Source organism: Plutella xylostella, chromosome 12, assembly GCF_932276165.1.
Source record: "Plutella xylostella chromosome 12, ilPluXylo3.1, whole genome shotgun sequence".
NCBI lineage: Eukaryota > Metazoa > Arthropoda > Insecta > Lepidoptera > Plutellidae > Plutella > Plutella xylostella.
In genome coordinates this window covers 10,451,116-10,477,173 of record NC_063992.1, presented here as the reverse complement: position 1 = coordinate 10,477,173, position 26,058 = coordinate 10,451,116, and the positions used below count along the sequence as shown (strand labels likewise).

The 26,058-nt window shown below is 37.3% G+C and overlaps 2 protein-coding genes across 2 annotated transcripts; both read left to right on the top strand.

Annotated features, from left to right (window-relative positions):
* The first annotated feature begins 854 nt into the window (after positions 1 to 854).
* LOC105382774 (beta-1-syntrophin) lies at positions 855 to 8,045 on the top strand. Its single transcript, XM_048624738.1, has 7 exons — positions 855 to 1,547; positions 2,507 to 2,701; positions 3,264 to 3,481; positions 3,839 to 3,924; positions 4,623 to 4,882; positions 5,948 to 6,138; positions 7,233 to 8,045. The coding sequence occupies exons 1-7, from the start codon at positions 1,052 to 1,054 to the stop codon at positions 7,338 to 7,340; spliced, it is 1,554 nt and encodes a 517-aa protein (XP_048480695.1). The 5' UTR covers positions 855 to 1,051; the 3' UTR covers positions 7,341 to 8,045.
* A 6,481-nt stretch (positions 8,046 to 14,526) lies between these two features.
* LOC105382739 (zinc finger protein 600) lies at positions 14,527 to 20,970 on the top strand. The gene is made up of 8 exons (XM_048624475.1): positions 14,527 to 14,680; positions 14,793 to 15,034; positions 15,408 to 15,526; positions 15,836 to 15,941; positions 17,123 to 17,275; positions 18,344 to 18,539; positions 18,957 to 19,069; positions 20,784 to 20,970. Exons 1-8 carry the CDS (start codon positions 14,527 to 14,529, stop codon positions 20,811 to 20,813), a joined length of 1,113 nt encoding a protein of 370 aa, XP_048480432.1. The 3' UTR covers positions 20,814 to 20,970.
* Positions 20,971 to 26,058: the final 5,088 nt, after the last annotated feature.

The following is a 26,058-nucleotide window of genomic DNA, read 5'->3' as shown; positions in this document are numbered from 1 at the left end:
TTATTTTAACTTTTTTACTAACCCGAACTATACTTACTGATTTATACAACTGAATAATGGTAAGAAAAGAGCCCACGTACGCAACGTATGCAAATCAACGTGGGAAACATTGTATGCAGACTTCTCCCACGGAGATGTACGAGTATATTGACATCAGACCATGTAAGTTATTATGTTACTTAGAATAGAATAGAATAGAATAGAATATATCTTTATTGAACACCACAAATTAAAATATAAAAAAAGAGAACTTATAAACTAGGAACAATGAACAATAGGCGACCTTATCGCTTAGAGCGATCTCTTACAGGTAACCTTAAACATAAAGAAATAAAAGTAAAGAAAATTTGAGGGCGGTGTACCTACTACCTAACTACTTATAATATAGCTAAATAAACCATACATACTATAGCTACATAAATACTAACATAAGTTACATATTCTAACTAATATACCTACATACCATTATTTACATACATACAAACATACATACATCCTATATATATACAATAAATACCTATATTCATACAACATCTCGAAAGTAAAGTTACTTATTAGATACTTCCCCGAGTCCGCGTTGTTCTATATCGGTAGGTAATGCTAACACCCACTTAAGCTATTCGTATTTGCGTATTTGCCAAAACTGCCATTTGGTCAGTATAGATTCGAATTTACCAAAATTTTTGTTATTTGGCAAATACAGCAAATAACAAATACGAATAAGCAAGTGCATAAATAAAGAATCGTAAGAGGCATGATGGCCTCTTACGATCTTTATTCTGAGGATTAATTCACAGAATAATATGAAAATTGCGTATCCTTTTGTGGAATAAAACGTCAAAAGAATGTCACAAGCTCGTCATAAACGTCAAAAATTGTTTATCGATTCGATTGCTACTCGCGTTGCGATTGCTATGCAGTGCCTATTTCCTTTAATTATTATTTCCATTTGTGTCTCTACCATCACTAAAGCGTGCAATTAACGACGGAGGAATGAAGTGAAAGTAGCCTTGATACATTTCCCGTACCTAGCTACGTCAATTTCGCCAGGATGGTGGAGAATGGTGTGTCGAGTGGGGGCAGCGACAGCCCCAGCGCGGCCTGTGGGCGGTCGGGGCTGCTGGAGACGCTGGTGCGGGGCGTGTGGTACCGCGTGCACTGCTCGCTTGAGGACGACTACTTCAGCGTCAGTCTGGACGACGGCTACGACGCCACGACAACTTTGAACGGAACACTGAACAACAACAATGTAGAGACCCCCAACAGCGACTTCACGGAGGTCCCAGAGGCCATCGCCAACCAGAAACGACTCGTCCAAGTCATAAAATCCGACAACAATGGCTTGGGCATCTCAATCAAGGGCGGGATTGAGAATAACATGCCCATTCTCATCTCTAAGATATTTAAGGGTATGGCTGCGGATTTAACAGAGCAGTTGTATGTGGGAGATGCCATTCTGTCTGTGAATGGGGAGGACCTGAAGGACGCCACACACGAGGAAGCAGTGAAGGCATTGAAAAGAGCGGGAAAAATTGTTCAACTTGAAGGCAAGTATCTAATAAGTATTTGTGAGTGCCATTAGTAGTAATCAAACATTAATGTTTTCAAGGCTAAAGCTATTAACATGTTAAAATTTTGACATGAACTATGATAAGTATGTAGGTTGGCCAAGGATTTTTAACATTCCTCCATACTGTAGGTAAACATAGTATGCTATGATTAACTACATAATAATATAAACTCATAGGTTAAAATATAAAATAAAACATGTAAAGTACAGTTTGGTCCGAACAACTTGAAAGTTCCTGAAGTTGGCTGCGATTACTTTTGTGCTTTTTCAAACTAATCAACTGGCAATCTTTTAAGTATTAAATGTCTATTAGTTTGTAGTAGATTATACATACATATTACTATAATAATAAGAGTACTTGTAGGTGCTAACTGGTCTAATAGACATGACCTGGTGGTTAACCTCAATAAAACCAGGGTTTAATTAGCATCATAAAGAGTCAGCAATGGCCCCAATATTATTTATTATGTTATGCTCTTGCTGTTCTATATATTAATATGTTGCAGTATCATAGCACTGATGCCTTACATTGATAGTGTTTTACCAGGCAATCTCTATCATATTGCAACAATTTTTTCTTCACTTCCGATCAACCTGTCACCATGGGATATTATAGGATAACTCCCTAGATATGATAGGTACACAACTCATGTCCAACAGTAACCTGACTCTTTGATTACTGTTTTTCTCTGACACCCCAGTGTGTAGAGTAGCTCCACCTTTTGCTATTATATCTTCAACTACAATATTAACCCTCCATAAACATGGGGGCGAGACGTGCAACACACCAAAATTGTCTAGCTTTATGAGCAAGCTTAAAACTTTTAACACCATCAAGAGGCAGAGGGGGGAATAGATTTCCCTCTCTGCCTCTTGATGTGATATGTATGCAGAAAGTCCTGAAGCTTAACGACAAATTATCTCCAAACCTTCCAGTGAAATACCTGCGCGAGGTCACCCCATACTTCCGCAAGGCTTCCATCATCAGCGAGGTGGGCTGGGAGCTGCAGCGCGGGTACATGGCGGACGCGCCGCCCTCGCCCCCCTCCCCGCGCCGCCGCCGCGCCGACACCCGCTACGTGCCGCTGCTGATGGCCGCCGTGGCGCGCGGCCTGCGTCATCGCGACCCCGGTGAGTGGACCAATGAGGAGGGGGATTGCTGTGTTATAGGCGAATAGCGGCGCACCAATATCGGCGCCGTTTTGACACATTCTACTTAGTGTACTCCAATATATAATATTTTATGTCTAGTTCCTTGGATTCGGTGGATGACTTGGTAGTATTTCTTTCTTGGGTCTTTGAGTCTATCCTACATTTTGTTAACAATTGGAAGGTAAGATATCAGGTTTAAAATAGACTAAAGCATTTATACAGCTAAACCAGAGGATAAAATGCAGCCCCAGCCATCGTTATTATTACCCCTATACGTTTTCACAAATTAGCGCTCTTTTTATCACTCCTCAAAAGGTCCAAATTAAACCCTATACAAGTATACAGGTACTCATCTAATCTAATGTAAGCTATATGTACTTATACGCTATGATGATTGTTACGTAGTGTGACTCCTTACCCACAGTCAAACCATATCAACATTTGGTTTTGTGGCATATATATTTTTATCATAAGTTGATTTCTTGAATAAAGATTTATTCTATTCTTTCTCCAAAACTAACATCCCCTTCCCTCTCCCCAGAGGGCCGCACAATCGAGCTCTACTCCCCTGACGGCGTCCACGCCTTAGCCCTGCGAGCACGCGACGCCCCGGACGCGGCGGCGTGGCACCGCGCGTTACACGCGGCCGCCCGGCGCGCCGCTAGAGCGGCACTGGCGCGGGCGAGACCGCATCTGAGGCCGCTGATTGGCGATCTGAGATTTGCTGGTTGGCTGGCGAGGCGGCCGGCGCATGATGCTGTGAGTTGGGGTTTTGTATACTTTTCAGACAGTTAAAATTATACTTCGCATTACAGCGGTCCGGCACTGATGCAGTGACAGTAGTTGTTTTCTTTTGATGATAGGCAATTTTTGACAGCATACGGATTTAATCACGCACGCGGGATGCCACGCCAATTTTCCACGTCTCGCGTACATATTCCACGCGCTACAATGAATACTTGTCGCGCGTGCGGGGAAGTCCCACGTTGACTTATCTAAAGGGCATAGCGTTTGATCCCGGAAAACCATTTTTTTAAACGAAGCGAAGCTAAAGTTAAGTGTTGAGTTACCAATACATAATAATGATGATGTATCCACATTGCCCATTGTCCACAGATCAGCGTGTCGGGCAGCTCAGACAGCTCGGACGAGGCGGAGGGCTGGCAGCCGTGCTACGTCGTCATCACCGACCGAGAGCTCAGGTACTTACCATATTATGTACACAGTAGCGACCCGCCCCGGCTTCGCATGGGTGCATTAAAGCGTTATTATATACGCAGAACTATCGACGCCAGTGGATAAAAAATCATATCTTCCGTTTTAAGGCGTTTTTCGCTAACGACGGCCGTTTCTGGCGGTACCTTCGGCAACCAGGAGCTCTCTCTGTTCCATCACTCTCATAAGCTAATGGGACAGATTGACCGTCACGGGTGCAATGATGATGCTGCTAAATACACTACAGAAACACTGTGATGTTATTAGGTATACATAAAGCTTCCTCTTCAATCACATATAGTACTGGTTGACTGGTAGAGAATGCTCTTAGCATTAAGTCCACCTGATTGTACATGTACTTTTGTAAATTGTGCAATAAAAGCATAAATAAATAAATAAATACATAAATTATTATTAGTAAAGTTGTATCGGTTCGTCGTGCTGTAAGGCTGTTTTTAATATCGTGCGGATTTCATCACGCACGCGGGATTGTCCCGCATGCGTAATACCCGTAAGTGTTATTTTCATACAACTACCTATTTATTTGATGCGTGGAATACGCACGCGCGACGCGGGAAAATGGCGTACAATCCCACATGCTGATGAAATCCGCACCATATTAAAAACACCGTAAAGTATTCATTCACTCTTTGACAATTTGACACAACCTTTATCTCCCCAACAGACTGTACGAAGTGGCCCCCTGGTCAGCATCAACCTGGTGCGCCCCACTCGAGTCCTTCGCGTTAGCCGCCACCCGCCTGGCTTCATGGCGACGCGCGGGCGCCGGCGACGCGGCCTGGCTCGGCGTCAGGGCTGGCACCACTGCCGGCTTAGCAGCGAGGACGCTCAGGGCTGACACTGCGAATGATCTGACGGCGGTGGCGCAAGCGTTAGTCGATGGAGCTCATCAGGCGGCCAGCGAACAGACGGAGTTCACTTTTCGTGAGTGTTTTTTGTTTTGCATGTTTCACGCTTCAATTGTTTTCTGGGTCAGCACCACGGCTGGCTTAGCGGCCAGGACTCTGAGGGCTGATACTGCGAATGATCTGACGGCGGTAGCTCAGGCGTTGGTCGATGGAGCCCATCAGGCGGCCAGTGAACAGACGGAGTTCACTTTCCGTGAGTGTTTTTTGTTTTGCACTTTTCACGATTCAATTTTGTTAGTTTCTGGGTTGAAACCACTGCTGGATACTGCGAATGATCTGACGGCGGTGGCTCAAGCGCTGGTAGATGGTGCCCATCAGGCGGCTAGCGAACAGACCGAGTTCACTTTTCGTGAGTGTTTTTTGTTTTGCACGTTTTACGATTCAATTGTTTTCTGGGTTGGCACTACTGGTGGCTTAGTAGCCAAGACTCTGAGGGCTGATACTGCGAATGATCTGACGGCGGTAGCTCAGGCGTTGGTCGATGGAGCCCATCAGGCGGCCAGTGAACAGACGGAGTTCACTTTCCGTGAGTGTTTTTTGTTTTGCACTTTTCACGATTCAATTTTGTTAGTTTCTGGGTTGAAACCACTGCTGGATACTGCGAATGATCTGACGGCTGTGGCACAGGCGTTAGTGGATGGGGCCCATCAGGCGGCCAGCGATCAGACGGAGTTTACATTCCGTGAGTGTCTTTTGTTTTGCACGTTTCACGATTCAATTGTTTTCTGGGTCGGTTCTTCTGCCGGTTAAGCAGCCTGGTATCTGAGGGCTGATACCAGCACGATCTGACGGCTGTGGCGCTGGTATCGGTGGATGAAACGCATCAAGCTAGTCAGTAAAATAAACATTGCGTAAATTGTATATGTGTTTTTGTTTTACACTATTTACATTCTTACAAAAAACTTCCTTTGTGTTTTTTCTTTGCCTTGAAAACGAATTGAGAAATAAAATGTATGGATTTGACAGTTATCACAGGGCTCATGCTATATTTTACAAACTATACCCGTCCGTCTTATTATCGATACCGTATTAGCGATACCGTTAATTATTTTGTCTAAGACAAATTTTTCCTTTCCCTCAGGTTGCCGCTACCGCGGCGCGCCCGCCTGCCTATCACTAGGCGCGGGCGGCGTCTGCGTCTCCGAGGGCCTGGGCTCCCTAGGCCGGGGCGGCGCGCGGCCCGTGCTGCGGCGCCCGCTGCACGCGCTGCGAGCCTCCGCCGACGACGACCGATCTACACTGTGGCTGCATTTTGCTAATAATGACTCTGCCGTGAGTATTATAATATATAGTCATGTTTCGCGCCCTATATACAGAAATTTCCATAGAAACGGCTACCGGCGCTGAAAACCAGTTGCCAATATATATACGCTCTTGATGCGAGTTTTAGCGCCATCTAGCGGTAGATAGATATACTATCCACGCTGAGAGCGTATAATAATGATTCTGCCGTGACTATTATATAACTATGCTTTCCGCCGTATATAAAAAGAACGTTTGTTATATATAAAGCACAGGAGATTAATCCATAGAATAAGCTACCGGCGGCGCTAGAAACCAGTTTCTATCTCTACACGCTCTTGGGCTAGTTTCACCGCCATCTAGCGGCAGACAGAGCCACTAGGCGCCCTCGTGTGCTCGGGCCGGGCTCGCTGGGGGCGGCCCGTGCTGCGGCGCCCGCTGCACGCGCTGCGAGCCTCCGCCGACGACGACCGCTCCACGCTGTGGCTGCACTTTGCTAATAATGACTCTGCCGTGAGTATTGTATAACTATGGTTACAAAAAGACAGCAAGCGTTCTTAATTACCACCGCCCAATACAGAAAGAACGCTTGTTAAAAGCGCATTGTTGATAAGCGCGGGAGGATAATCCATAGAAAAAGCTACAGGCGCTAGAAACCAGGTTTCTATCTGTTTACTCTCATAGGCTATTTATGCGAGTTTTATCGCCATGTAGCGGTAGATAGAGACACTAGGAACGATGATGACCGCTCCACGCTGTGGCTGCACTTCGCCAACAACGACTCTGCCGTGAGTGTTGTGTAGCTGCACGTGTTTTGGCGCCACCTAGCGGTAGACAGAGGTATTTCTAGGTAGTTGCTGGTCTCCGCTCGTGGCCCCTACAAGCGATCAGTTAGAGTCTCCGCTGACGATGACCGCTCCATTTTGCTAATAATAATGACTCTCCCCCAGTGAGTTATGTAAACGTGTATTAACGCCATCTGTTGGTGGATAGAGAATCTCTATTACAGATGAATATCGACGTTTTCCGTTCCCTACTTTCCCTAGCAACTGCATTGCATATAGGATTGATGTTCACAGGTAATTATTATTATTATTTAAATAAACTGTATTTTTCTTCCACAGGAGCTAGAAATGGAGGGCAGCCCAAAGCCAGCAGTGTTCATCCTGCACAACCTTCTCTCGGCCAGAGTCCACCAACTGCCGGAAGATGTCGCCACGGAGACGCTATAACCCGACCACGACGCGTGAGCCGGCCGCTTCAACTAGAATACACGGAGGATTGTAAGAAAGGCTAGTTTTTATTGGTCAGACGATAGCCGGAAGTTTGTACTAAAGTTGTAGGTGAGTGATGAAGTGTAAGCCTGAATTGGCTATGCATTCTACATTGCCGCGCGGATGACGCGTGGGATATGTATTCTAATGCAAAGCCATCAATGTATAGGGATGTGACGATGGTATCGCTCGTTAGTACGCCTACCTGAGTTCTATAGTACCATCGCTTCGTAAGGGACGCTAGCTTAGCAACTGCGTTTTTTAAACGCTTTGAATGTGTGTGCAATTTGTTGATGTGTGCGAAGACAATGCGGTTATACTATAGAGCTGCAAATCAGGTCTGAATGTAGCAAATGAAAAGGAGCCTAAGTGTGGTTATTGTAAAGCGTAATTTACGGTGCCTAAGGCATTCGTTGGAGATTTTCGAAGGGAAAACTATTTGTTGTAGTACGGGTAGCTATTTCTACATTTAAACTTAGCATTAGATACGAATATTTCTTGAATGTTTGCCTAAGAACAGTAAGTTTCTTCCTTCGTATTAACATTTTGTTTAAAGTAACAGTTGGTTTAATAAGCAGTGTAGCCTTGGCACTTGAAAAGGGTTTGTTTGGAAATGAGTTCTTTTTTACATTAAAAAATAAATGTCTGTATTTTTTTCTGTCATTATTTTGAATTCTCTTGAATGTTAACATTCCAATGTAGTCGTTACGCTAAGTCTTTTCCTATCTATCTATACTAAGGTTAACATTAAGATGGTACAGAAACATAAAACCGAATTGTGGTAACATATCTAGTAGCTTTCTTACGATTTCAGATATATCATACTACAATACCATATCCGATGAGACATTATTTCTTAACAGCACCAGTAGAAGTAGCAAAAAATACATAACTACTTTTAAAATAATTATGTAAAAATACTCTCCAGCTGCCGCTACACGGGTTAATTATCGTAGATAAATGAGTTTATCGATGTCGTAAATGAACCCGTGTAGCGTCCGCAGTTACGAACTCTATGGCTCCACTGAACCTTAGTAACTCTATTTTTAAAACTTTACAACTGTGGATTTTATCTTCTAATTATTCTAACCATATCAATATGATCTAAAACCTTCAAAATTTCTTGAGATAGACTTGGAAATATTAAGCCTAGAAAATTAACACCAATAATTATAACACAACAATAATAAAGGAGAGAAAAGTCTTTTGTAATATGGAGCTTTCTGACATCTCTTTATGAAAAAGGATTCTTGGGTCGGGTTTTTAAATGATCGTCCCTAGTCCCTAAGGACTATATCATAACTACTACTACTCTACTGTCGCCATCTATGATATATGTAGTTCTTTTTTATATGCATTGTTAGGACATTTAAATAAAACGCTAAACGTATAAAATTAAAATTTTAATTACATTTTCTACAAACTGACAGGCGTTTGACAGGCAATAAATACGTTTAGATTTTGGTAAAATTCCACTTCTATTTCAACACATGATACTGGCGGAATGAATTTACTGTGCTAGTCACGCACAGTACAAATTCCATGTACTGTCAGAAAACTTCTTATTATAATGAGGCGTTTGTTAAAAAAAAAAAAAGTTCCTTTTTGGAGAAATAGATGGCATTGTCTAGGGTTGTTCCAACTGTCAAACCCTCAGAACACACTCAGATCACATGTTATTCTGTGAGGCTAACGAAATGTGAAAGTGACGTAGGTAGGTAGTATTGTAGTATTATTTTCTCTATGATGATAATATATCATGTTATGTAACAATGGTTAATTTACATTATAGTGCCACAAACTTATCTGTTCCGGTGAGAGCGAACTAAATTGGTCCATACCTCATTACTTACTGTACTAATGAATTTCATATTGACATAGATTATATGGACCAATTTAGTTCGCTCTCACCGGAACAGATAAGTTTGTGGCACTATACCGCGAATGATTTAACTTACTTACGTGAATGAAAATCACTTGGTATGAAATGATCCGAACACAACCATGATTCTTTTCGCAGTTTCCAATCAATTTTTCGCACATTTATCCGAGTCGCCTTAATCCATTGTTGCGCTTGGCTTTCATCATTTGGAAATTTATGATGTCCTTTATTTTTACAAGTTGCGACGGCACACATTCTCATCTTGTCTTGTAAGTATTTCTTTGGGATCTTATTTAGGATCATACAATAAATAAAAATAGAAAATCAGTTCTCGCACGCAGCACCCGTTCAAACGGCGCGGGTAGAACTATTCTGTGGAACTATTCACAGAATACTTAGCACTATCCCAAGCCACATGCAGTCTGAGCCTCGGAAGGATGGCTCGCGCTACCACCCGACATTTAATCACAACTAGTGAGTTCTTATTCTGAGTTTAGTACTCTTTGCTCTCTATGTAATTTTTGACAGTTGGTACACTGCGTTTTCACGCCATCTATCGGCATACCCAAAAGCTCAACTGACAGCTGTCAAGGAAAACGGCTCATAGGTCTGGTTCTGTTTAAGCTTTTGCAACTCTCGCTTAGATAAGCAAAAGATGACAATACAGTATACCGCGCTCAAAGTTACGCCGCATAAATGAAAAGGTGTTGCCATAACATATTTTTAAAAATTAGAGTTAGGACAATATTTGTGTCTAAGCATGAATGGGCAGAATTGCATTCCAATGGGAATCTCATTGTCTATGGCAAGACAGTTTGTGTGTATGTGACAGTTTTTTATGAATTAGAATAAAATATTATTATTTGATACCAATTATATGCATTCCATTTTTGTCAATGAATTTTTAGTGCTTTAAATAAATTCTAGATGTTAGGTGGTCAGATGTGTTTAAACTCAATAGTAAATTAATATAAGTAGATGCTTAGAGCGTTGTCATCTAAACAGTACCGCAAAAATATAGAGTTCAGTAAAATTTTAGAGAAAATCCTACTGGTGGTATAGTCCACCATACTTGGTGGACTATAGACCGAATATAAATTATAGGCTGTCAAAACCAAAATTACTTGGATATGGTTGGTCCATAAATTCACATCGAATTACAACAATATTGGTATGTGTCAGGAACGCAATATATTACAATATTTCATTTTATAAATACAATAATAATATGATTTTTCAGTGCAAGGTGTTTAGTATTGACAGAACCTAATTTATAATTATATAGGCCATATAATCAGACCCATTGTCTTTGAATACTTAACTTTTACTATATTTTAGCGGTACGTTCGTTTTGTATTTGTAACATTTGTAAAACTATCGTAGCGTATGTATGTGGCAATATTAATGTGGTAAGCAAACACAAAACGATCAAAAAGTTATTTATTTTGTTACCATATTTATAAAATATATTAGTACAGTTTGTTTTATATTATATGTAGTCAAGTAGTGTGTTAACGGCTTTATTAACATTTAAAATAATTTTATAAGAGTTGTTTATATTTGTCAATGTACTGTAATGTTTGGTATAAATATTAAAAATATATTGTGTTCATTTGGCAAGTGAGTCTCGTAGGAAATCTCAATTTTATTATTACTTGCTTATGTTAATCTAAGTTTATACAATTGTATTTATATTTTGATGGAATCCGCTCAGTTATTTTATATGAATTTACAAAAGATAATAACATAGACGTACGTATCTTGTATACATCTCTGTATTGAATCTCAGTTTAGTCTGCTAGTTTACTGTTAAAAAAGTAAATTTCTATTCAAATATAACGGATTGTAACGAAGAATCAAAACAATAACATAAAATAAAATAATCTTATGTAAGCATAATATTATACATCATAATTCGATATGTGATGGAGGTTAATCAAAATGGGTTAAATATTGATTACAATTTATAAAGATACTCAAACAGAAACAGTTCCATAAAAAGTATTTTTTAAAGCTGAAGATGCGACTGCCGCAAACGATATTATGTTTCCTAAATCGCGGGCACAATATTCATACGACTTTTATTGTTTGTTTTTTTATACAGACGTTTTACAAATAACTAAGTATAGTCCATTTCTTTTCACCAACTAGTATTTTGCTATGGATCCACGTAATTTATTACTGCGTTGCTATTGGTCCTAACATGAATCATCTTATTATGTATGTTAATATCGGGGATGTGCGAGAGACAAAATCAGTATTCTTCTACATCGACATCTGGTATATTTTGTAAGTACTCATAAATAGTCTTGTATAGAGCAGTTTTAATAAAATATTTTACCAAAATTAATTTTGATTATCCTCCACATACCTGCGTACAATCTATCAATAATTAATTACAGTATATACTTTTTCTATATTACTTATATTAGGTAATACACATCATTTAATTATCGACATAATATTTTAATTGTAGTTTGTTCGGACCGTGTAATTTTAGTTAAGATCTTCTTCTGATAGAAAATAATTGGCATAGGGCAAGTCGAACTCGTATAAGAAGGGCATCTTTAAACAAAGTGTACCTACCTACCTAGTGAGCCGTGACTAACCAACACAGTTACAAACATTGAAAACGTACTCTAAATCATCCTTTACGCTTATGCCGTGTTTAAATCAAACTGACTGTAAGCCACCGAAAGTGAGCGAACGTTACGCTGTTTATTGTATTTCCACGCATATTCACTTTTTCGTAAACATATAACCGACAGTACGTATAGCATACTATTACATACATTATGACAATTGGCGGCTTACAGTCAGTTTGATTTGAACACGGCCCTAGTGTAGAACTGAATAGCCATAACCCGATTGTTTTCTATGAAGAAAATAAAAGATATTAACGATGTATCAATTACGTAATCTTAGGTTTACAACTAAAATGTTCTTATTATTTAATTAAGTACCTATATACCTTTAACATGATAAGCAGGATCGCTAAGGGTGGGTTAATATAGAGTCTGTACAGTAAACAATGTTGCTGGAACAGGAAAGCGAAGCAAGTGTGAGTTGTTTACGTGTTTATTGTATAAGGTATTTACTTAATATATTTTTTATTTAAGGCTTCATGTAAGGCTAAGTAGCGCCGCCAATTGAAAATAAACAACTCTGTTTAAAAGAGATTTTATCCAAAATAATACCTAACTAGAACATTAATTCTATAAGTTAGTTTAAATAAAACTACTGGCGCTACGACCGCTTATGTCAGAAATAAAAAAATGCTTCTAGATTAGGGGCTTGTTAGCCTTACATGAAGCCTTAAGTATATTTCGTAGTGCTGGTATTATTTATATTGAAACTGTATATTTTTTTAGTACTGTCCATTCGTATATAGAGACAATTGTGTAGTTACCACCCTGTCATTAAATAATGAATCAATAAAACAACGAATAAAATATTGTCTTTTTATTTTAAATAAGTACTGACCTACCCAGCTATGAAAGTCTAAGCACCGTTTATAACCGTAGTTATACCTACTCATAAGTAAGAAAATGAACACTCACTTCCTAATCTTACTATCTACTCTTACGGCTTGTTTAGTTAATAATTCATGAAACTAATATAATATATACTCTAAGATGAAACTATATATAATATATAATATTATTTATAAAAAGGTTTTTAGTGTATTCACATTTTACTATGAATATTTTATTTTCATTACGTAATACTGGCACTAATTGATGGCATCACAGATAAACTGTCACAGATCTCAAACTTGTCAACTTCAATTTTACTTCTGCACTTTTCACATAGACTTTTCACTTTCTTTCATGTTTTTCTTGTTTATCGTAAAATTATATCAATTATTACTGTTTAATGAATTAACAATAATGCGCAATGTTTTTTGTTGTGTTGTACCGTAAATTTAAAGTAGATCTATACGAGATTTCTATTTGAAATACTCTACACTTTTTTGTGTTTTGCAAAGTTAGGTGAGATGGGATTCCCTGCTGAGTAGCAGAACTAAGTTTTGTAGCTACATTACAGCAGCATCAGCTACACCATGCAGTCCTGCCGAGCTTGTCTATCAGCAGACCATGAATTACAAATAATAAATGCTGAATTAATTGAAAAATATAATTTCAACTCAGCCTGAAACTTAAATACACATGTTTTAATATTGAATGCTTAGACCTAGACCACAAAATTTTTAAAATCAGGTAGGCAGAACTTAATAACTATGTATTACCCTGTTCCAATCTATTAGCAAGACACAGATATATTTGAAATTTTATCTGATTTCATAGCATTCATCAGGTTACTGTAGTAATAGTGAGAGAAATGATGGCCTTCCTTACAGATAAAACTGGATGAAAATCTGCCTCACATGATGTGTCAGCGGTGTTGGAACACTGTGGACGACTTCATAACATTCAGGAATCAATGTATTAAATCAGAATCATCTTTACATGAAGTGGTGAGTAACAATTACTTTTTCCTAAAAATGAATGGAATAAAAATACTATCATGTGGGTATTATAGGGGACTGAAACTACACTCACTGATATTGTACCTAATACAAACAATATTATTATTATAATTTGAAAATAGATTTTGCTTAAACATTTTTTAAAAGCTTTTTAAAAGACGTTTCAGAAGACATTTTTAGCACATGTTGTATGGTTTTTTGACATTGGTGGGGCGTTGTAGGCTCCAGCATTCCCCCAAATACCCCTTCTGCTGCCTGCATTTTCCTTCCATAATGCTGCAATCAAGCGGATCCGGATTTAAAAAATATATATAGTGTCATTCTTTGACGGTCCAGGGTGTGCCAGATATTATAAAGTACAGTTGATGCATTACATGGGTAGGTTCTTTTAATGTCCTACTATACAATATTATTGTTCAATTTCAGGCATTAGAGGTGACTGTAAAAATTGAAAATGAAGATTTTGTGAAAACCGAATTTATTGAAGACACTGAGGTGCCAACGTCACAGTGTGAAGTAAAAGAAGAAGAAGATATAAATGATGATACATTATATGAAGAGGAAATACGTGTCAAAATAGAGGAAATAGAACATGAATTAATTGGTAAGTACATCATTATTAATTTTTAAGAAACATTAGTATAGTTTATTTATAAATGTAATAAATAATATTAATGAAATCTATTTCAGTCCCTATAATTGAGGATGAATTACCAAGTGAAGAAAAATGCTCTAATGAAAAAAGCGCTGAAGAAAAATGCCCCAAAGAAATAATGCAAAAGGACATACCAAAACCTGAAGTCACAAAACGAAAACCTGAAGTTTATGAACTATTACGTGAAGTGAAAAAACATAAAACTAGAAGAACACCAATTAAAGTAAAAGCACCAGAACCAGAACAAATAGAACTAACACTGCTGTCTTGTGGTAAGTTACTACATTTTTGTATAAAAAATTAGAGAACCAACCATTTCATTACTTATACCTATCCTTTTAATAATTACACCTCAATTTTATCATAAGAATAATTTATTTCCAGGACTTTGTGCATCAACTTTTGCAAGTAAACCAGAACTACAAATCCACATCAACGGCCACAAGACAGACACCACATGTGGGCTGTGTGACGACGGGGAATTCAGAGAGTGGCCACAAATGATCTCTCACCGAGTCACTCACTTGAAGGACCCGAGAGAGCTGGTGTGCCACTTGTGCTGGAAGCCGTTCAAACTGCCACACGTCATGGAGCATCATTACTTAACTGAGCATTATGACAAAGAGGTAGGTTAATAATTTTATTCTTTTTCAGAAGGGGTTCAAGGGGTTCAATTTAGGTGCGACAAAAGTTCTCCGGCCCGCTCGCTCTTGATTCTTTATCTTTATGTCCATCTGCTACAGAAACTAGATTATATATTCTTGGAACATCAGAGCGCCTATCTCAGCTGTTGCATCACTCATTTTTAAGCTGCCCAGCTGCTGGAAATTTGAGTTCCTTATAATTAAATATTAATTTCATGAATTTATAGATGGACTGCATTTTCTATTTTGTTCTAAAATACAGCACTAAAATATAGCTGTATTGCGATTTTTTGTGACTAATACATTTAAAAAAAACCTGATAGTGAGACTGAATTTAAAGGGTTGTTTTGTTCAGTTTACAGGCATGCAATGCAGACAGTGCCCCAAAGTTTATCAAGACATTAAAAAGATGTCTCAACATATCTACATCACCCACAATAGCAAGTCGTATTTGTGCCACCACTGCAACAAATCGTAAGTTAACTCATTCATTTATAAGGGAAAGTTTCTGTAAGCACATAAAAAAAACAATAAAATCATAGATGCCGTGGTTGAGTTAGTAGAAGTGTGGCACACCGTTGGAAACCCTGTTTGGTGTTTTGTGTCTGTTAATATCAAATGGCCTGCTGCTCTAAAGTGTAAAATAAAGCTCCTAAAATAATCAGGTAGATTTCATATTAATTTCGTCAATAGATTTTCATGTTCGATTGTTTGCTATTGAGTATTACGTCTATACTATAGGCCCTTTATGTAATAAACTATTTCTTAAATTTGTTTTCCTAGGTTCACCAGAAGGGGTGGCTTAATTAATCACTTGCAACTGCATTCGGACGTCACCATTAAGTGTGACAAGTGCGACTTCTCAACCAAAAAACGGGAATCACTGAAAGTATGTATCTGTTTATGTGTGATTTGTACTAAATATAACAACTAAACGGAATTTGATGCAACATGGCTGATGCCACTATTAGTGCAAAATATGAGTAATACATTTTATTCTCAGTGCAGTATTTCACTAAATAGATTTTCCTCTCAATGTAACATATGACTTAATAGGTTTTATTCTCAGTGCAATATATGACTAAATAGATTTTCTTCTCAGTGCAATATAAGACTTAATACGTTTTATTCTCAGTGCAATAGTAAATGACTAAATAGATTTTCGTCTCAATGCAATATATTTATTTATTTATTTGATACTTTATTGCACAAATATGAAATATAAGTGTACAAAACGTGGACTTAATGCTAAAAGCATTTTCTACCAGCCAACCTACAGGAGGTACAGAAAAACTAGTAGAAAGGAGCAACAAAAAAAAAAGTAGTTACTAAATTGAAAAAGCAAAAACAAATATAGTATATTTAAATAGATTTTCTCATCACTGCAATATTATGCTTAAATAGTTTTTCTTCTCAGTGCAATATATGACTAAATACATTTTCCCCTCCCAGCTTCACCAAGTGCGCATGCACTCCGGCGGCAAGCACCGCTGCACGCCGTGCCACCGCGTGTTCATGAAGAAGTACACACCCACTCACAAACTTACTACTTTATGATATTAGTGTGATAGTCTTCTCAATGCAATATATGACCAAAACCATTTCTTCTGAGTGCAATATATGACTAAATACATTTTCTCCCACTATTTCCCTAGCTTCACCAAGTGCGCATGCACTCCGGCGGCAAGTACCGCTGTACGCCGTGCCACCGCGTGTTCATGAAGGAGTGCTCACAAACTTACTACTTTATGATATTAGTGTGATAGATTTTCTTCTCAATACAATATATGACCAAAACATTTCTTCTCAATGCAATATATGACAAAAACATTTCTTCTGAGTGCAATATATGACTAAATACATTTCCTCCTCCCAGCTTCACCAAGTGCGCATGCACTCCGGCGGCAAGCACCGCTGCACGCCGTGCCACCGCGTGTTCATGAAGAAGTACACACCCACTCACAAACTTACTACTTTATGATATTAGTGTGATAGTCTTCTCAATGCAATATATGACAAAAACATTTCTTCTGAGTGCAATATATGACTGAATACATTTCCTCCTCCCAGCTTCACCAAGTGCGCATGCACTCCGGCGGCAAGCACCGCTGCACGCCGTGCCACCGCGTGTTCAAGTCCGCGGAGCAGCTGGCGGCACACGCGTGCGACGCGCGCGCGCAGGTCTGTCCGCAGTGTGGGGTGCTGCTCAAGAATCAGCATGCTGTAAGTTATATCTTTGTAATACTGCTCATGAACTAATTCATTCTTTAGAAGTAAGGAATTTCAGTACAATATATTATATCGTTTAGTAATAAGGACAAACAACAACGGATAGACACGGTGTTTGTGTGCAATATAGAGTATTTTATACTTTATCTTTATCAGTCTTACGGTTAAGGAAAACATCGTGAGGAAAACTGCACATCTAGATTCTAGATGTGTATGTGATGTGTATGCATTGTACTCATTCAGAAACGGCGATACGATTCTCGACATATCACGTGGGTTCTAATTTACAGCGTTAAGCTGAATCACCTCTGACTACTCCTTCGGGGACTAAAGTCATGAGCATATATTATAATATTATAGTTATATTCACTTTCTTCCTATCTTATCGTGTCATTTTATCGAAACGTAAACGAACGAATAGCCTGTATTTAAAATTAAGGTTCCTCTATATTACAGATGCGAAAGCATTTGAAAACTCACTCTATGGATCGTCCATACAAATGTACACGCTGTCCAGCCACCATAAGAACTTGACGAATCTGAAAATCCATATCGACAAACACGATAACTGTCGCCGCCTCAAGTGCGAATCCTGTCCGGCCCGGTTCTTTCAGTTAATCAATTAGCCAAACAAAGAAGAACTCATACCGGTAATAACTATTTTATTTTTGTTTTGTCCTGTCAACCGAAAAAGCTTATAAGGGCTTTATGCCATACTGTTTTTGTTGTTTTTTATACACTGTTGGACATAAGGCCACCTTGGGTCTTCTTTCTATATCTATCATGGCTCTCACCGTCACCAGTCCTGGTCACCCACCCACATACGGTAGACGACCTAGACTCATTTCAGTTGGGCAGTATTTTTTGTGTTTATTTTTAACCTATAGTTGTCATGTTTTTCGATATGATTTCTCGGACGAGTATCTATAGGAAGCAAACAGCGCATACATTTGTATTTATTGACGGCCCGAAGAGTAAGTATCCAAAAGCTTTCGCTAATGGTATTTGATACACCTTTTTAATAAAACACCCTGTATTTAATACCGTGTCTCTGCATTCCAGCTGCAAAACCATATGAAATGTCACTCATCAGACGTTCCATACAAATGTCCACGCTGCCCGGCCGCGTACAAAAACTCAAGCAATCTGAGAATCCATGTCGACAAACACGACAACTATCGCCGCTTCAAGTGCAATTCCTGTGACGCTTCTTTCTTCTCAAACAGTGTCTTAAAGAAACATAAGAGGACGCATACTGGTAACTAAATTAACATATCTGGGCATTTGTACGTAGATAGCTGGCGGATATTTCGATAGAGCAAATTTTGCTACATAAAAAAGTGCCAATACAAACATACATATTATTTTGTAAGTTTCTCGTTATAAGTTCCTTTATTTATTATGGGTACAAGTAAAATAAAAAGAAATAAACACTTCTTATATCCTTTGTAAAGTTTGCGTTGTTGGGCTCTATGTGAGTCTAATATTTTGTGCTGAACCTGAGCACCAAAAGAAAGAAGTCTCATACTATTAGATTCTGCTTGGACCTACCACTCTCGTTGATAAATAATTTATAACACTTTTCTAGAACTTACGTAGCCTTAGTAAAACGATTTCTTTGAGACAAACTTCGGACTGCGATAAATTAATTAAGTAAATGTTATGTTTTTTTCAGGAGAGAAACCGTTTGTGTGTGCTGTGTGCGACAAAGGATTCACGGGCTCGCACAACCTCAAAATGCACATGAGAGTACACGGGGAAGATCTAGTCCAGAAGAAAATAAGTTATTTGGGCCATTATTTTATTTTAGGTACAATTATCGGTCCCCTACAAAGAAACATTTTTTAAAAATTAAATAATTAAATTCAGGAATATAGCTACCGCCTGTAGCTATTAAATAAAATACCGGTCACAGAAAATATAATGAATTTATGTAAAATACTTTATTTATTTACAAATTACGGTAACTCTGTTGTTGTTTTTGGTAACGCAATTGTTTTTCATACAAAAATTGTCTGTCCCTCGGAGCGAGTCATATGAAACAAGCACAACGTGTGTAAAAAATTATAATGGAAACAATTTTTTTGAATATTATAACGAATATGTCATTATTTAAACTTTACTTCACGGTAATAATCATGATTTTATATGAACATATTATGGGACAATTAATATTCCTGGCCGAGTCCCCAAGCCTAACCAAAAATACACCTACACTAGGTTACCCTAGGAAATTCAATCATAAATAAACTTTTTTTCACTTTCTTACACCTAAGATCATTTGAATGGCTGTGTATTTGTATCGGAGTGCAGGAAGGAGAGCGGGACGGATAAAATGACCAAGTTTTTCGGATGAGAGTCCTGGAGAGAAGCGCGTGTATTTATTGTGACGCCACTGAGTTACCGGCGACATACGGTGAGTTTTATAGATATTTATTATTTTATTTCATGCAATATATGTAATAATTAGTAACAATTATGAGGGCATTTTGATATCCCATGTATGTGTATTCATTTAAGTACTAACTTCAAAAAGGTTATTGTTTTACAACTGCGTTACCGCTACACTTCGTTACTTTTTCAGTAACGCAGTTGTAACTATAGTAACTCAGGGGTTTTTCTTATAGTTTTCAGGTATCTGTTACTCAATTTATGGTACAAATATAACATTTGAGCATATAATATTGTTACAGTATAACATTTCAGACTCAATGGCGTAAACAGCGGCTGAAAAACAACGGCTTTATAGGCAAAAAAAAATAGAAATATTTCTTAGTATTAAGTTGTTATATTTTCAGCGATTTTAATGTTTGTTATTAAACAAAGAGTTCTGTTAATTTTAGTTTGATAGTTTTTTTCACATTATGATTAGTTTTAATTGAAGAAAGTATAAAGATTGTGATTGAGATACCACTGTGTTACCAATTAACCACAGCGTTATCTATTTGTCCCTCGTTTCCTGAGAGTATTCACAAACATTTTAGCTACTCTTTATTAGAAAGAATGTTAAACTAAATATAATAATTATAATTCACCTTATTTAGAGCTATTTCTAAAACTTTGACCAAAAAATTATGATTATTTTTTCCTTTTTTCGAAAAGTATTGCATTAAAACTTATTGATTGGTAACGCAGTGGGAAACTTTATTATAGAATGAATAACAAAATTGAGAATATTTTGTAATTTAAACTGTTAGATTAATGTTTTTTTTCTTACTTTTTATCTGGTATATGTTTACGAACCAAAATATATGTTCCTAACAATAAAACATAATTTTGTATGAAAGTAACGCAGTAGTATTTTTTTCTCATCGTTCCTCGATTAAACGTCAATAACTTTAAGAAATAGCAAGAAAACATCGCTGCAAATGTATTTAATGAATAATATAAATGTTAATTAACATAAATAAATATTGAAAGGTTAATTAATAATAAGTTTATTTTTGAAAAAAATATCTGTAAAAGTATGCCAAATTGTCCCCAAAATAAAATAATGGCCCATTTAAGGAATGAATTGACAAAGTCTAAATAGATGTAAATAATATAAATGTTGTAATTTATTGAATGTCTGCAATGAAATACCTGCATTTCTTTGATGTTGTGAATCACTAACAAATATCAGAAAGTCAATCAGTAATTGATTATGAATTCTTATTATAAATATTATGAAACTCCTATGTATGTATACCCACAAATAATAAAAAAAAAACAAGTAATAAATACAAGGATGATGAGACAGAGTCTAAAATAGAAGTAATAATGATCTCATATTTGTGCAATAAAGTACCTATTAAAAATAAAGTACTTATTAAAGTATTATTCCTAAATAAAGAAATAATATAAATGTTGTAATGTTGCATTTTGATGTTATGAATTTTTATTTATAAAACATCGGAAAGTAAATCAGTAATTGATTAGGTATTTATTCTTATTATAAGTATTACGAATCTACCTATGTATACCTATAAATAATAAAAAAATCTACTCTTTAAAGCAGTTCTTTTTACGTCCGCCCACTCTAGTAAGATAATAAGGCTAAGCTATATCATGAGAAAGATAAACGTTATTGAAGCTAGTTTCCACCTCTTTATCATATCCAGAACAATCATGGAGGCATTGGCTTGAGCATGGTTATGTAGGTAGGTATAATAGGTATTTAATTAGGTTTGTACCATAATAATATATTATGCTATTTAAAATTGCTTTGTAGCTTTGTAGACATACATAAGAACATAAGTATAAGACTTAACATTAAATAAGACCAGGCAGTATGGGATAATGCCCTTAGTTTTTTCCGTAAAAAGAAAAGACATCTACAAAAAAAACTTTCTAGGCGATTGTAGGGTAGTCATAGAAGTAATAAGGGTAGTTCAGTTGGCATGTGGTTGGCATCTGCGACGAGTTGCCTGCGTAAGGTGCAGGTGGGTAATGCCGAATTTCGGGTAATTCCGATTTTTGCCGATTTCTTCCAAACGCAGCCATACTTTGAATTTGAACCGTGGAACCTTGATGGCAACTTAATCTTCTACCTCGCTTGGGTTGACTCAGGGCGCTAGGACCGAGCATGCGTGTAAAAACGTAAAATTAGTAAAAAAGTGCAAATTTCCGGATTTTTGAATTTTCGGAATTACCCGCACATCGGTAATTAAGAAATCAGTTAAGTTACTTAACTGATTGTTTTTTCATCCAAAAGATTGTCGTTTTTCTTCACTACGTTCAGAGTTTAAAAACCCTAGCTTTAATTTTTTTGTATTTTCCGGAATGGGCGAACTAGGGTAATTCCGAAAGTTGGAACATTTTACTATGAAATTCTGTGGATCGGGTAATTCCAAATTATAAATATCATATAAATGTGTATAAGTACTTCTGGGCAGTTCTAGGCAATATTTCGAAATAATTTTTTGCGAGGTTGAGCTGATCGAAAAATAAATATGGTCATTTAGATTAAATTACCCAAAACTCATTTTAAATGTTTTTCGGAATAACCCGCATTCATTCGGAATTACCCTCGTGCAAAGAAAAATTATCAGCTTTTGAAACTTAAATATTTACGAATTCCGTGGGTATTTAGAGAAGTCTGTTAAACAGAGTTTTAGGTAGTATATTCAAGTATACAAAGCGTCCTTACATGAATCAAAATGACCCAACCAGTTCTCATAAATTGACAAAATACGAACATGTATCCAACTAACCCAAAAACCTTTCGGAATAACCCACCTGCACCTTACTATTTTAGTGACGGAATTTATCATGGTTTTATATTCATACCTGATGTGATTAGGCATTACTTATGCTTGTGTATACTTACGAGTACATAGTTTATCGGACAAAGTAATAGTGAACTTGTGTGTCAGTGAAATTTGCTCATCGAGTGTCCTGAAAAACCTGTTCTGGAGGCAACATGCCTGCCTAAGAATAAATAAGGTAACTTCTGTACATATTTATTATTATTCATATAAGTACCTACATAAATTAATAAGACCAAGAAAATCTTTCTAAAACAGTTGATCTCTTTTACATGAACCGCCAAGCGAGATGCATTTTCAATCAAGAATACAAAACCTTGTATCATCGCTCGTACAGCCGTGGCCACGTCCAGATGCGAAGTTAACCCTTACCTCACAAAAGTTAAGAGTTACGAGACGACTTCTTTAGCTATCCATCCCTGCATTAACCCTCTCTTTGTATCTGAGCCGGGCGTTGTTCTAACAAGAGGGCCACTAGCGCATCGGCTCTTAAGTGCTTTAGTCTTTTAACACCACCCTTTGACTTTCAACTTAAAGGTGTAAAACAACAGAGGCCATTTTCAAACGGCCTCCTAGAAGAATGCAGCTCTCGAGATGCAGGCCATTGTAAGGCTGTTCGAGATAATTCCGCGTTTAAATTTCGTGTCAGCGACCGGAACTAAAATCTAATTTATAAGCGGACACTCGTAATACTTCATGTTTATTACGTAGCTAATGGATGAGACAGTAGGTGTTCCCTAATAGATCTTATAGTGCATGATTACTATGTTATAAACTATTTTGGATTGCCAGCACTGGCTGGATAAAACTGAACGATAGATTAGGTACATTACCAATGCCCATGAGTTCTTGCTTCTTCATACAATATTTTGGTAATATCATTTGTAATATTTACTTGCAAGCAAGATTAGATAGTTTCTTATTTGATTTTCTTTAGCGAATGCTTGAAGCAGGGAAAAACAATAGGCGTATAGTATAAGTCAGTCAGTCCCTTAAATCGAAGTGTTTCTCAAACTTTTTATGGAAAATCAATGTCATCTCCTAAACACCCACTTACTTTTTTACTACGATCTATTCAACGTCAACGAGAACGACAATGACAACTAGTTAATTAGTTATTAGGACTCAGTTGTAACAACGTAAGTACCTATTATTTTCAGTTTCGCTGAAAGTAAGTCAGTTTCCGAATAAGACATCGATTAACTAAAAAACTCTAAAACACCTGATTCACTTGATCTAAGTATCTATTCGCTTTGTAGTTATAATTACATGTAAAAGTATATTGTACCTAACACCCTCGATGAAAACTAATAAAGCTAATAAAAATAAAGCCTGAAAATGCCAGTATCGCTCACATGTTGTTGACATTTCGTTACCTACATAAATTAGGACATAGGTTTAAAATATTCCCGACATTACAGTAACTAAAGCCTGGATAAGTTAACACCAGTATAAATTGCTATAGTTATACGTTTTTTAAGGATAGATTTCCTTACTACATGCAGGTATTAGAATATCCTATTTAGTACAGCACTAACCTACACATCACCGTCTCGAGGCATTTTTTTAAAGTTATGAAGTAGCAAATGTATTTTTTTACTGAAATTGTTAGTAGTAAGTATCTAATACAAGCTTCAACAACCACATTTTAAGGCGACATGAGGTTGGAGACGAAGTGTTGCAACGTCACTAACAATTTCTATGACGTGTCGTCGAGCGTCATGCAGCCACCTCATGTCACCATCATCATCAGCCTACCAGTCCACTGCTGGATGTAGGCCTCTCCCAAAGCACGCCACTGGATGCGACCTATAGCTTCCCGAAACCAATCATTACCAGCCACCTTTCGCAAGTCGTCACCTCATGTCGTTAGCCGCCAATTATCACTCCGTTAGATCATTAACAGCCTGTTACATTTCTCCTGTTCTAACCTGTTAACAGCTTACATAAGAGATTATTTGAACAATTAGACACTTCTGTCAAGAATTCAACATGGATATATTATTTTAGATGACAGTTACAATGCAACAGGGGTGTTAACGATCTAACAGACTATGATGAAACTAGGCCTAACAAACAGTTGGAGCCCCGCTGGTCCCCCGCGCCGCCGCCGCCGCCGCCGCCGTCACTCGGTGACAGGCAGAAAATTGCGCACAAGGATTATCTACAGTGTGACGGATGTGCCAGAAACGCCTTATTACCTGCTAGGTGGGAAGAGGTAGGCGGCTATATGGGTGGAATATTACTGATACTTGCTAACGGGAACTTTAATGGTAAATATTAACCCTTTACGTATAGACACTAGTGATGTAACGAATGTGTGTTTTTGGACATTCGCGAATGCGAATGCGAATGCGAATATTGAGTTTGTGTTCAAATTTGGCGTCATTTGTATGGCTTAAAGGTATTTAAATGTATGGCTGTCTTGCTCTGACACTATACTATCAAAATACGCTTTTTGTTTGTTTATTTACACTCACGGGCAATGCGCAAAAAAAAAACTTAATGACGACTTCTGCAATTTTTAAGTTCATTTAACGACGCATCAGAATATTACCAACTAAAAACGTTAATATTTTATTCAAATTTTCTATTAAATGTTTTAAAAATAGGGGCTATTTGGTGTCTGCATATTATTATTTTAAGTGGAACTGTTTCTTTGCACGTGAGTGTATGTTTAGGTCTTATGAAACTACAAGGTGGACCAATAGAAGTCATCCGATGTTGTTTGGCTCTCATTTTTTTTTCTAAATGAAAAACTTTGATCTTTTTTTTGATTATGTTTATTTGAACCTTTACAATTTTATTGGTAAAGTCCAGAAAATGATATAAATAAATTAATCGGCCAAATGGGCGCCGTCCCAATTGACTGCCGCACGGGCTCCTTTTATGGTATTTCTCATCACTTCAGAGAGAACTTCGGTAACATGAGACACGAGAAATGTTGGGAGAACATGAGCTTATTCACATAAATAAACACGGGTCTTCAAAAAACCCCACAAAACCGTCTCAAACGGCAAAATCGGGCGAATTTTCAGGGAAAAATGACACATAAAACGAAAAAAAAAGGCGTCCCGAAAACTGAAAATAAGTATACACAATTATTCCGGGATCTTGGGGAGTATATCACTCCATGGCTTCTGAATTTGTTGGAATTTGTATTCTGCATTTGCCTAGTCAACCAATATCAAAACAAATGAAGATGGGCACAAATATATGGAAACTGGGCCCAGCACCAATAGAAATGAGTGATACGTCGTTGAAAAGGTATTTTTTTGCAGAATATGAATAACGGAAGCGCTAGTCTTGATTTACTGTCCAATTAGAATAATCGTACCTTGAAAGTTTTTATATTTTATTTCTGTAATTTTAATGTTTTTGTTAGTGAAAACACATTCATTTTTAATTTTTATAACAAAATGATCATCATTCATATAATATAATATTTGTTTATTATCTCAGTAAATAAAACCAGTTGAAAGTAATTTCTCCAATTTCAATAATACGTGTTTACGTGTATTATGCCCTAAC

Bases quoted from the DNA above. Each gene is read 5' to 3' on its own strand.
- LOC105382774 (XM_048624738.1), top strand. From the start codon at position 1,052: ATGGTGGAGAATGGTGTGTCGAGTGGGGGCAGCGACAGCCCCAGCGCG. The intron at 2,702-3,263 runs GTGAGTGGACCA...CCCTCTCCCCAG, and splicing joins CCTGCGTCATCGCGACCCCG to AGGGCCGCACAATCGAGCTC. The intron at 4,883-5,947 runs GTGAGTGTTTTT...CCTTTCCCTCAG, and splicing joins ACAGACGGAGTTCACTTTTC to GTTGCCGCTACCGCGGCGCG.
- LOC105382739 (XM_048624475.1), top strand. From the start codon at position 14,527: ATGCAAAAGGACATACCAAAACCTGAAGTCACAAAACGAAAACCTGAA. The intron at 15,035-15,407 runs GTAGGTTAATAA...TGTTTTGTTCAG, and splicing joins CTGAGCATTATGACAAAGAG to TTTACAGGCATGCAATGCAG. The intron at 15,942-17,122 runs GTATGTATCTGT...TCCTCCTCCCAG, and splicing joins AAAAACGGGAATCACTGAAA to CTTCACCAAGTGCGCATGCA.